The sequence below is a fragment of the Gorilla gorilla genome, chromosome 14 (genome assembly GCF_029281585.2).
Source record: "Gorilla gorilla gorilla isolate KB3781 chromosome 14, NHGRI_mGorGor1-v2.1_pri, whole genome shotgun sequence".
NCBI lineage: Eukaryota > Metazoa > Chordata > Mammalia > Primates > Hominidae > Gorilla > Gorilla gorilla.
In genome coordinates this window covers 117471318-117483317 of record NC_073238.2, presented here as the reverse complement: position 1 = coordinate 117483317, position 12000 = coordinate 117471318, and the positions used below count along the sequence as shown (strand labels likewise).

The 12000-nt window shown below is 37.2% G+C and overlaps 1 protein-coding gene across 1 annotated transcript in view; it reads left to right on the top strand.

Annotated features, from left to right (window-relative positions):
• Positions 1–2944: 2944 nt before the first annotated feature.
• The window catches only part of CCDC168 (coiled-coil domain containing 168), a 30991-nt gene continuing 21935 nt past the window's right edge, over positions 2945–12000 (top strand). The window contains exons 1-3 of the mRNA XM_019039971.4: positions 2945–3315; positions 3441–3474; positions 3565–3607. Of these exons, the coding sequence (XP_018895516.4) occupies positions 3085–3315; positions 3441–3474; positions 3565–3607 (308 nt within the window). The 5' untranslated portion in view covers positions 2945–3084. The remainder of the gene's footprint in view (positions 3316–3440; positions 3475–3564; positions 3608–12000) is intronic.

Here is a 12000-nt window from a genome sequence, read left to right as displayed (position 1 = left end):
CTAAGTATTTCTCCTCAAACCCCTGTAATATCTTCGTCCTTTCTGTGTTAACCAAACTCTACCTTCTCATTAAGTTATTAATATCTCCATCTCACTTACATTACAAATTCCTTCAAGTTTGGGATTTTTTTTCCTCATCATTGTTAAATGTTAGCAAAGATGTTAACAAAACGTGTTAAAGCACGTTTTGGTTCCTTGTTCAGTGCTTTACACATTTATTATTCAACACATGTAGTAAACTAAGATATTTACAGAAAGAATTTCTAACAATTTCGAACAATCTCTGGCTTTATGTTGCTGTTTTATATATCTAATATTGGGACTTTTTCCTGTTAAGTAAAGAACAAAAACCAAGTTCATAATGTCAAGATAGTTCAAAGATGGTAACATTGGTAAATATAATAGGAAGTTTTAAAAAAACTTTAATAGAATTTTCATTGTGTTTTCTCGTAGTGTCTATGTTTTACTGCTGTAATAGGCTTTCTCTGATACTCTTTTTCTTTTTACTCTGTAAGCAAGTAAATCTTGCTTAGCATTTACTTTTGATGCTGTTCACTTGACATTGGTCTGAGAGGTTTCTAGTCCAAGGGACAGAAGCATTTATGCTGAAAAATAGATAATTATACTTTTGTTAGTAGCAAGTACATAAGTAACAAACATGACAAAGCCCTGGAGAGGGATAATACTTACCCCTATGTAAACCTACCCATCAGCAGGAGTGGTACGCAGCAGTTCCTTTTCAGTTCCTTAAGAGCTCTTCAGTGGAATGCTAATTAGGGATTCAGTACCATAAAGCTTGGAAAGATCTATTAACTAGAGAGAAGAAAATGTTGAAACAATGAATCCCTTTTAAGATGGTTACCATTAAATGATTTAGAGAGTTTCTGCAAGTAGGTGAGAGTAACTGAGTATTTTTCCAGCTGCTTAATTTTTCTTTTCCCCCCTGAGATGGAGTTTTGCTGTTGTTGCCCAGGCTGGAGGGCAATGGCGTGATCTCGGTTCACTGCAACCTCCGCCTCCCCGGGTTCAAGCGATTCTCCAGCCTCAGCCTCCCGAGTAGCTGGGATTACAGGCACCTGCCACCATGCCCAGCTAATTTTTGTATTTTTAGGTAGAGACGGGGTTTCACCATGTTGGCCAGGCTGGTCTTGAATTCCTCACCTCAGGTGATCCACCTGCCTCGGGCTCCCAAAGTGCTGGGATTATAGGCATGAGCCACTGCACCTGGCCCAGCTGCTTGAATTTTATGGGGAAACCCAGGAGACTAAAATCACCTCAATTGTCTTTGTGGGCAGGGGAGTACGGGGAAGGTGTACTTTACCATAGTTCTAGAAAAATCAAGAGGAATTGCTGAAGTTTCTTTCAGAGCCAATGAAGACCTACCAAGCATTCTAAAGGGAGATTCTTTGCGAAGACAAAATTCAAGATAAGAATCATACTTAAATAAAGATTAGAAATACCTGTATGTTGTGGTCCAGGAGACTGGAAGACTGTAAATTCCAACATTTAGAATGTCATTGATCTCTTGATCTCCAATGTTCAGGGACAGTAAGAGCTGATAATTCTTTTTTCTTTTTTTTTTCTTTTTTTTTTTTTTTGCGACAGTGTCTTGCTTTGTTGTCCAGGATGGGAGTGCAGTGGCAGGATCATGGCTCACTGCAGCCTTCAACTCCCAGGCTCAGGCAATCCTCCCTCCTCAGACTCCCAAGTAGCTGAGACTAACTACAGGTGCACACCACTATGCCTGGTTAATTTTTAAATTTTTGGTAAAGACGGAGGTCCACCTATGTTGCCTAGTACTGGTCTCAAACTCCTGGGCTCAAGCCATCCACCCACCTCAGCCTTCCAAAGTGCTAGGATTACGAGCATGAGCCACTTCGCCCAGCTGAAGTCGTAAATCTTTGTTGTACTTATTTAAACTGATGTGACAGAAGAGGCCTGAACAGTTCACTTCAGTGTAATGAATAATACTTCAGTGTAATGAATAATACTTCTTTGCTTAACCTACCTTGGATAAGTGAAGTACTAAAACAAAACCAAAGTGAAGCATTAATGAAGTACATCTGCAAAGGAAGTATTAATTAATTACACCTTCAAAGGAAGAGTACTCTAAATCCAAGGTAGTGTTAACATTTTTCATTATTAGTCCAGACTATCCTGTCTACTTGTGACTAAAATCATATTTGCTCAATAAGCTTCCAGGCCTACCCACTAGACTTTGAAGGGGAGTGGGCGGTACTGTACTTACATCTGCCTCTGCCCTACCCTTAATTCAGACATCGGAAAGGACATCACAAGTAGCTCCCTGAAATCACTGTAGACAGGGTGAAAAGGAAATTCACCAGGAGGTTATTCCAAAGACACTTTAGTTTTCAGCATGTCAATAGATTGTTGAAGGGAAATGGTGCCAACAGACCCTGCTAGCAAAAAGAAATATAAAATGTGTTCTATTTTAAGAAAAAAATCAGACTCATAAAAGACAAGTCATCATACATTCTACATAGTTGTAATGGGACATACTTAGACCAAAAAAATTATTCGACATTTCTCTGAAATTCAAATTAAATTGGGCGTCTAATGTTTTTATTTGCTAAACCTGTCAACTCTATCTATATTCATTCTAAGAAAGGACTATATTTTCCTTACCACAAAGAAGCATAAAATACATTGTTCTTGGTGTTAATAGAAATGGTTATGTCAAATGCTTTCTACCAATCCAAATTTATTCTATATTTATAATAGGGCAGCGACAATCCATGATAGAATTATGTTGCTATCTATGAAGTTAAGAGAAGGTCATTTTTTGAATTTTAGTAAAAAACTACTTATACAGTGTACATATCTTACCTATGAACTTCCATTATTGCTAAAGCTAATATGAGCTCAGTTAAATACCCACTATGACACGTACCTCACTTAACTTAGGCCCAGAGCAATCACTGCTGCACTTGATAAGATACCAGCAGCACTGTCCAAATGTTGCACATGGTTATGAGTTGGGCATACCGAAGTTTTATATTTCAGGGCCTCTGAAATCAAGGACTTCTGAATGAGACACCAGTCTCTTTCATATATGACACTAAAATGTCAAAGCAATATTATTCCTTTAAAAAAGGGGTAGGGAGTGGACTGGAAGATGATACATTCATGACATTATGGGACTTTCTAGAGTCCTGGATTATTCAAAATGATTGGGGGGCGATTTTCTTTATAATTTTACTAGGAATTATTTTTGAGATAATACTCATGAAAGCTTGTGCATCCTTTCGGAAGAAGCCCACACTTCCTGAAAAGGGTAGTTCAGATGTCCAGGAGGTAAGAATAAGTGGTTAATTTCCCCTTTTCCTAGTTTTCAAAATCAGACATAAGAATAATTTGTAAAATTTTTGAATTTTGATACTCAGATTACTCTTCTAACAATTTTTTTTCCATTAAAATAGACGGAAGACAGTTGCCCCAAAAGCAGGAAATTTGGTAAGTATTATACAATTTCACATTTTAATATAAAACTTGTTCATCCTGAGCTTTTCTCATTGATACTGTGACTTTTTTATTCCTATTCAGCCCCAGAGAATTGGTCAGTTATTAATTCATCTTCAGGAGAAAGGTATGTGATATATCACATATATATTTTGAAGCTAAATGAAATAGGTTGGTTGTGTTCTATTCAAAATTGCCTTTACTTCTGAATTTCAGAGAAGGGTTTTCCTAGCTGTTCAATATCATGATTCAATCTAACATTTACTTTAAATGGTTGCTATGCTCCAAGCTGTGTTAAGGACTTTTCGTATATTATTGAAATTATCCTTCGAGGCAGGTAGTTTCTTACAGATGAGGAAAATAAAGCTTGAAGAGGATAAGTGACTTGCTTTCCTACTCTCTCTCTCCAACACACCAGTTCTTATATTTCAACTGAAAAGATATTTATTTAGCACTTACTGTGGACCAAGCAAACACTGAGCTAGGTGCTGCATGAGTGACATGAAAGGAGTTTGTAAAATCAGAATTTATCAGAATTGTAAAGTTATCTCCGTGCTAGGGATTAAATACTGACATAATCACAACTCTTGATGCTATCAATATTTTAATTGTTTTAATTGAAATCCATTCAACAATTATTAGATATCTGCAATATAGTGGGGGCCAACACTGGGATTCAAACCATAAGATAGTCTCTGTTCTCAAGAAGCTTATATTCTTGTGGAGAAGATGTATACATACAGGAAAGTTGCCTTGTGGTATGGTGACACAGTGACAGAAATATTAATATATTTAGGAGATACCTAAGCCAGCCTAGGGCGTTGGGAATGGCTTCACGAAGAATGTTATCCTGGAGCTGAATTTTAAAGGATGAATGAACATTAGCCCGAAAAGGACAGAGGTTTAGGAGGATAAGAAAGACATTCCAGGACATGAACAGAAACAGCAGCAATGTGCAAGAAATTACTATTATTTCAGAGTTGCTGGAATGTTGAGGTTGAGTCAGGAAGTAGTGGAAGATGAATGTGACGAGGTAGGTAGGAGTGAGGTCGTAAACGGCTTTCTATACCATGTTAAGACCTGGATTCAATTCTGTAGATAATAACCACTAGTGGTGGTTACACATAAGAGTGGCAGTTTTGTGTTTCAGCTAGATCACTAGTCACTGTGTGACTAGTCGCTGTGTGAATCAGAGGATTACTTGATGTTCATCTAATTTCTTTCATTTGTCAGGTATAAAAGGGCTTTATTCATTTAATCTGGTTGCTATATTGTTGTATTGGGTACTAGCAACTCTAGTTCTCAGGTGAGTGTCTTGGGAAGCTGTAACAATATCTGGAGGTGTGAGTAGGTAGAACCCTTGTGAGGGCCAGTTGGAAACAGGAATGCCAGCACAAGCTACAGCATGTCGGTAGTGCAATCAGAATAAGTCCAAATGGACAGACCAAGATTCAGCATTTGAGATATTAGAGGGCTTAGGTGTGCATGGTGACCCAAGGTTCACATGTAATTCAAAACCAGAGGATTAACAGGCAAGAGGAATTCATAAGAAGACATGGAGGAAAAAAGGATTTTCAGCTTCAGAATCAAGGACACTTTAAAGATTTTCCATCCCCGTGTCCTATTATTCCCTTCCTGCCTAGACAGAAGTTAATCCTCGGGTGGCATCTTTCTAGGGGGCGTTAAGGGAAATTCATGGAGAAGAAGAGGTTGGGGGTGGTGTTGAAGAAAAAGGATTAGAGAAAAGATATGGCTCCTGTGGCAGCAGCATATTATGGTGAAAAAACATACATTTTGAAGTTAAAAAAGGTCTAGCTTTATATCATAGTTCTGCCTCTTTTTGTTTTTGTTTTGTTTTTTTTTTTTTTTTAGACAGAGTTTTGCTCTTTTTGCCCAGGCTGGAGAGCAATGGCATGACCTCAGCTCACTGCAACCTCCGCCTCCTGGGTTCAAGTGATTCTGCTGCCTCAGCCTCCATAGAAGCTGGGATTACAGGCACCCACCATCACACCTGGCTAATTTTTTGTGTTTCTAGTAGAGATGGGGTTTCACCATGTTGGCCAGGCTGGTCTCGAACCCCTGACCTCAGGTGACCCACCCACCTGGGCCTCTCAAAGTGCTGGGATTACAGTCGTGAGCCACTGCACCTGGCCCTGTAGTTCTACCTCTTAATGATGGCATGGCCTTGGGCTAATGACTTAAACTCACTATACCTCCATTTTTTTTTTTATTTTCGAACTAAGGATTAGAAGAATTACCTCTTAGGAATATCATGAAGAATAGTTGAAATAATATGTGTAACACGGTGGCTCACCCCTGTAATCCCAGCATTTTGGGAAGCCGAGGTGGGTGGATCACTTGAGGTTAGGAGTTCGAAACCAGCCTGGACAACATGGTGAAACCCCATCTCTACTAAAAATACAAAAATTAACTGGCTGTGGTGGCATGCGCCTGTAATCCCAATGACTTGGGAGGCTGAGAATGGCTTGAACCTGGGAGGCAGAGGTTACAGTGAGACGAGATTGTACCACTGCACTCCAGCCTGGGAGACGAAGCGACTCCAGCTCAAAAGGAAAAAAAAAAAAAAATATATATATATATATATATATACACACACACACACATATATATACACACACACATATATATGTGTATATATGTATATATGTGTGTATATATGTATATATGTGTGTATATATGTATATATGTGTGTATATATGTATATATGTGTGTATATATGTATATATGTGTATATATATGTATATATGTGTATATATGTATATGTGTATATATGTGTATATATGTATATATGTATATATATGTGTATATATGTGTATATGTGTGTATATATGTGTATATATGTGTATATATGTGTATATATGTATATATGTGTGTATATGTATATATGTATATATGTGTGTATATATGTATATACGTGTGTATATATATGTATATATGTGTGTATATATGTATATATGTGTGTATATATATGTATATATGCATATATGTGTATATATGTATATATGTGTATATGTGTATATATATGTGTATATATATGTGTATATATGTATATATGTGTATATATGTATATATGTATATATGTGTGTATATATGTATATATGTATATATGTATATATATGTGTATATATGTATATATGTGTATATATGTATATATATGTGTATATCTATGTATATATATGTGTATATATGTATATATGTGTATATATGTATATATATGTGTATATATGTATATATGTGTATATATGTATATATGTGTATATATGTGTATATATGTGTATATATGTATATATGTGTATATATATGTGTATATATGTATATATGTGTATATATGTATATATGTGTATATATGTATATATATGTGTATATATGTGTATATATGTATATATGTGTGTATATATGTATATATGTGTATATATGTGTGTATATATGTGTATATATGTGTATATATGTGTATATATGTATATATGTGTATATATGTATATATGTGTATATATGTGTGTATATATGTGTATATATGTATATATGTGTATATATGTATATATGTGTATATATGTGTGTATATATGTGTATATATGTGTGTATATATGTGTATATATGTGTATATATGTATATATGTGTGTATATGTATATATGTGTACATATATGTATATATGTGTATATATGTATATATGTGTATATATGTATATATGTATATATGTGTATATATGTATATATGTGTATATATGTATATATGTGTATATATGTATATATGTGTGTATATATGTATATATGTGTATATATGTATATATGTGTATATATGTATGTGTGTGTATATATGTATATGTGTGTGTATATATGTATATATGTGTATATATGTATATATGTATATATCAATGTGTATATATGTATATATATGTATATATGTGTATATATAGGTATATATATGTGTATATATATGTATATATATAAACTTTTTTTGGGAAAACTATGAACATAGTTTTTTTTTATTTTTAACCATTGACACCTTCAAATAATTTTATTTCATTTAATTTTTTAAAATTCCTTCTAAAAAAAAAACCAGGATACATATGCAGAATGTGTAGGTTTGTTACATAGGGATACGTGTGCCATGGTGGTTTACTGCACCTATTGACCTGTCCTCTAAGTTTCCTCCCCTCATCCCCCATCCCCGAAAAGGCCCTGGTATATGTTGTTCCCCTCCCTGTGTCCATGTGTTCTCATTGTTCAGCTCCCACTTAGGAGTGAGAACATGCGGTGTTTGGTTTTCTGTTCCTGTGTTAGTTTGCTGAGAATGGTGGCTTCCAGCTTCACCCATGTCCCTGCAAAGGCCATGATCTCATTCTTTTTATGGTTGCATGGCATTCCATGGTGTATATGTACCACATTTTCTTTATCCAGTCTATCATTGATGAGCATTTGGGTTGATTCCATGTCTTTGCTATTGGAAATAGTGGGACAGCATCTTAATAAATTATTTTGAAATAGAAGGGTATATTGGCCGAAGCTAAGCATCAGAATGGTTAAAATCTACTGCATTAGAGATGGAGTGGATTTTATCTTGCTTATGAAATGAGACAAAGGAGAAAGGGGGTAGCTGGGGGGGCAGAGAGGAGCAGAACAGAGCGAGTTGCAGGTGTAGTGGTGTGAGGCTTAGGACTGAGTGGCGTAAAGGATGAGACCACCACTCAGTATCTGAAATCCGGGGACCCGAGCTGGCCAGGTATCGTCTCAGTAAGCAAAGCAAATGGCTGACCTTATATCAGATTTTGGGGTATGGTTTGTTTTAGGGTTGGCCTTACCCATAGATGCATGCTTGAGTGAGAGTCTGCCACCAACCACCTGACTTTCAAAGCTTAAACTTGTCACTGACTGGTTGGTTTCAGAAGTGCATTTCCTGAAGGGAGTTATCGTTGATAGATAAAACAGTTTAAAAGAAGACTGTTTATTTGTTACTACGACTATAGGATTGCCATTGATTGATTTACAACTGGTTCTGCTATTGGTTACCATGGCTCTAGAACTGTTACTCTTTTCCTAGAGAATGAGGAGTTGTTTTTAAAATCTCAAAGGCCAATTAAGATTCCTTGGTGGGGAGAGGCCAAAGGACATCTCACAAATGGGGAGACATACCTAATGTTTAAATGGGAACCCTATGCATGGCTGTAGTCAACTGTCTCCTGCCTCTGCTTCCAAGTCTTCACTAAAATCAGTCACATGATTTTAAACATATATGAGTGGTTTGTGTATGAGGGATTTTTTTCTCACTGAAATTGAGGAAAGAGTTGGGTCAGTTTGTTGTTAGCAATCAGAAGCCTGGAGGTGGAGATGGTCATTCAGCAAATACTTATTGATTGCCTATCTGTGTCAGGCATTGCTGTAGGCCCTTGAGACTCATCAGCAAACAAAGCAGGGTGTGGGGGTGAGAGAGGGTCAGACAATAAATGACAACATAATAAATAAATTATGTGTCAGGAGGTGACATGAGAAATTAGAGAGAACTGTGCTGACCAGGCATAGTCTCAGTGAGCAAAGCAAACTGCTGATCTTACACTGGATTATTGGATTTTGGGAAATGGTTTGCTTCAGGGTTTTTTTTTTTTTTTTGGAGATGGAGTCTCATTATGTTGCCCAGGCTGGAGTGCAATGGCACAATCTCAGCTCACTGCAACCTCCATCTCCTGGGTTCAACAACTCTCCTGCCTCAGCCTCCCGAGTAGCTGGGTCTACAGGTGCATGCCACCATGCCCAGCTACTTTTTGTATTTTTAGTAGAGTTGGGCTTTCACCATGTTGGCTAGGCTGGTTTCAAACTCCGATGTCAAGCGATCCACCTGCTTCGGCCTCCCAGAGACCTGGGATTACAGGCGTGAGGCACCCCTCCCGACCTGCTTCAGCATTTTCTTATATTAGGATTAGATCATGCCCATTCCTAAACTAATCACTCAGAAATGGGATTACTATATTAGATTAAGCCTAATAATCTGAGGTAGAACAGGTGTTGAAGAGTAGACATCATGATCATCCAACGCAAAATTTTGTCTTAGTTGAAGAATAGACTTTACTACCAAAGACTATATACTAAAAGTAATGGGCAGATAACAAAGATGTGTATACAGTCTGTAGTAGATTGCTGGGGCTGCCATAACAACGTATCACAAATTAGGTGGCATTAAAGAACAGAAATTTATTTTCTCATGGTTCTGGAGGCTGAAAGGCTTGGTTTCTCCTGAGGTATTTCTCCTTGACTCGCAGATGGCCACTTTCTTGCTGTGTCCTCACATGCTCTTTTCTTTTTTTTTTTCTTTTCTTTTTTTTTTTTTATTTTACTTTAAGTTCTGGGATACATATGCAGTATGTGCAGGTTTGTTACATAGGTATACATGTGCCATGGTGGTTTGCTGCACCTATCAACCCGTCATCTAGGTTTTAAGCCCAGCATGCTTTAGGTATTTGTCTGTCCTAATGCTCTCCGTCCCTGTGCCCGTCACCTCCCTGACAGGACCCAGTGTGTGATGTTCCCCTCCTTGTGTCCATGTGTTCTCATTGTTAGACTCCCACTTAGGAGTGAGAACATGCAGTGTTTGATTTTCTGTTCCTATGTTAGTTTGGTGAGAATGATGGTTTCCAGCTTCATCCATGTCCCTGCAAAGGGCATTAACTCATTCTTTTTTATGGCTGCATAGTATTCCATGGTGTATATGTGCCACATTTTCTTTATCCAGTCTATCACTGATGGGCGTTTGGGTTGATTCCATGCCTTTGCTATTGTAAATATTGCTGCAATAAACACGCATGTGCATCACATGCTCTTTTCTCTGTATATGCATGTCCATGGGTCTCTGTGTCCAAATTTCCTCTTCTTACAAGGGCACCAGTCATATTGGATTAGGGCCCCACTCTAAGTAAGTTAATTTAATCAGTTATAAATAAGTTAACTAACATCAGTTAACTTAATCATCTTTTGATGACCTTATCTCCAAATATGGATTAAGGCCTACCCATATGACCTCATTTAACTTTAATAGCCTATTTAAAGGCCACGTCTACAAATATGGTCACATTCTGAGGTACTACGGTTAGGACTTCAACATATGAATTTTAGAGAAACACAATTCAGCCCATAAAATAGCCTATATATCAGAGGTTAATAAGTGCTCTAAAATTTGAGAGAACTTGAAAACTAACATATTTTAAATATTTACCTAATATTTTTGTGTTATCGATGAAAAAACAAAATCATTAGTGTAGCCTAAAATACCCCAAATTCTAATTAACCAAATCCAGATTAATGAGATTTCATTGTGTCAACTGAAGAATGATGGTGTTTTGAAAAGAATGATGGTGCTCATAAAAGGTTGCAGCCTGCAGGGTAGCCATTCTGACAGACTGGGAAGTGTAGCCTCCTGTCAGAAGCCAGAAACAGGCCATTGGAGGGCAGGAAGAATAAGACAGGAAATCATGCTGAACGAGGTGAATAATACTCATAGTCAATAAGCTGTAGGAGGAGTCATGAATATTTATGAAAGGAGAAATGTGTGCATGAGCAATTGAGCTTCATTCCTCTCCATGGAACTCATGTTCAAAAAATGGCAGCTTTAGCATGATCCGAGGGTGGAGTTTTTGGTCCTCTGACATCAAAAGGTGAAGCAGGGGACATGAAAACCCCCACTGCACATCCTTCCTAGACTGGGCAGAACCACTTGGTAGTCTCTTATCAAGAAGGAATGCTGGCTCGTTGCTTTGTTGAAAGCGAAAGGGAGGGGCAGCATCTGGTCATTGGTTGATATCAAGGGTGGTGCAAGCCTTTCCAAAGGGCTGTTCTGTTTACCCTTAGGAAAGAAAGCCTAATGGTAGCGAGGCAGGGAGGTGGTATAATAAGGCCTGTCTGACCTCCCATCCCATCATGGTCAGGAATTCATTTTTCAAGATTTCTTTGGGGTCCCCTTGGTCAAGAGGATGTCCATTCAGTCATTTGTGGGACTTAGCATTTCATTTTTTATTTCTCAGTTCTATAAGTAATCATTTAGCACAAATAATTTTTGTGGTTGGGTAGATCATGATGGATTTCATATACTGCCTTCACTACTTTGATTGAGGGTTATTTAAAAGTAAAGTCACACTTACAGTAAAGTAAGAGATAATCTGTGTTCTCCAAACAAATAGCTACTAGAATTATCTGACCTATTTTATATGCATTTCAGTTTTTGATTTTAGGCTTGCTCATGCATCAAACAGTGACTATCGAAATTTGTCATGTATCAGAATCAGCTGGAGAGTTTATTAAAGCTCAGATTTTTTGACCCCACCTTCAAAACGTCAGATTCCACAGTGCTGGGATGGGACCAAAGAATATGCATTTCAAATAAGTTTCCAGGTGTATTGTTAGGGTTCTCCAGAGAAACGGAACCAGTAGGATATGTGTATGTGTGTGTGTGTGTGTGTGTGTGTGTGTGTGTGTGTAGAGAGAGAGAGAGTAAGACAGTTATTTTAAAGAATTGGC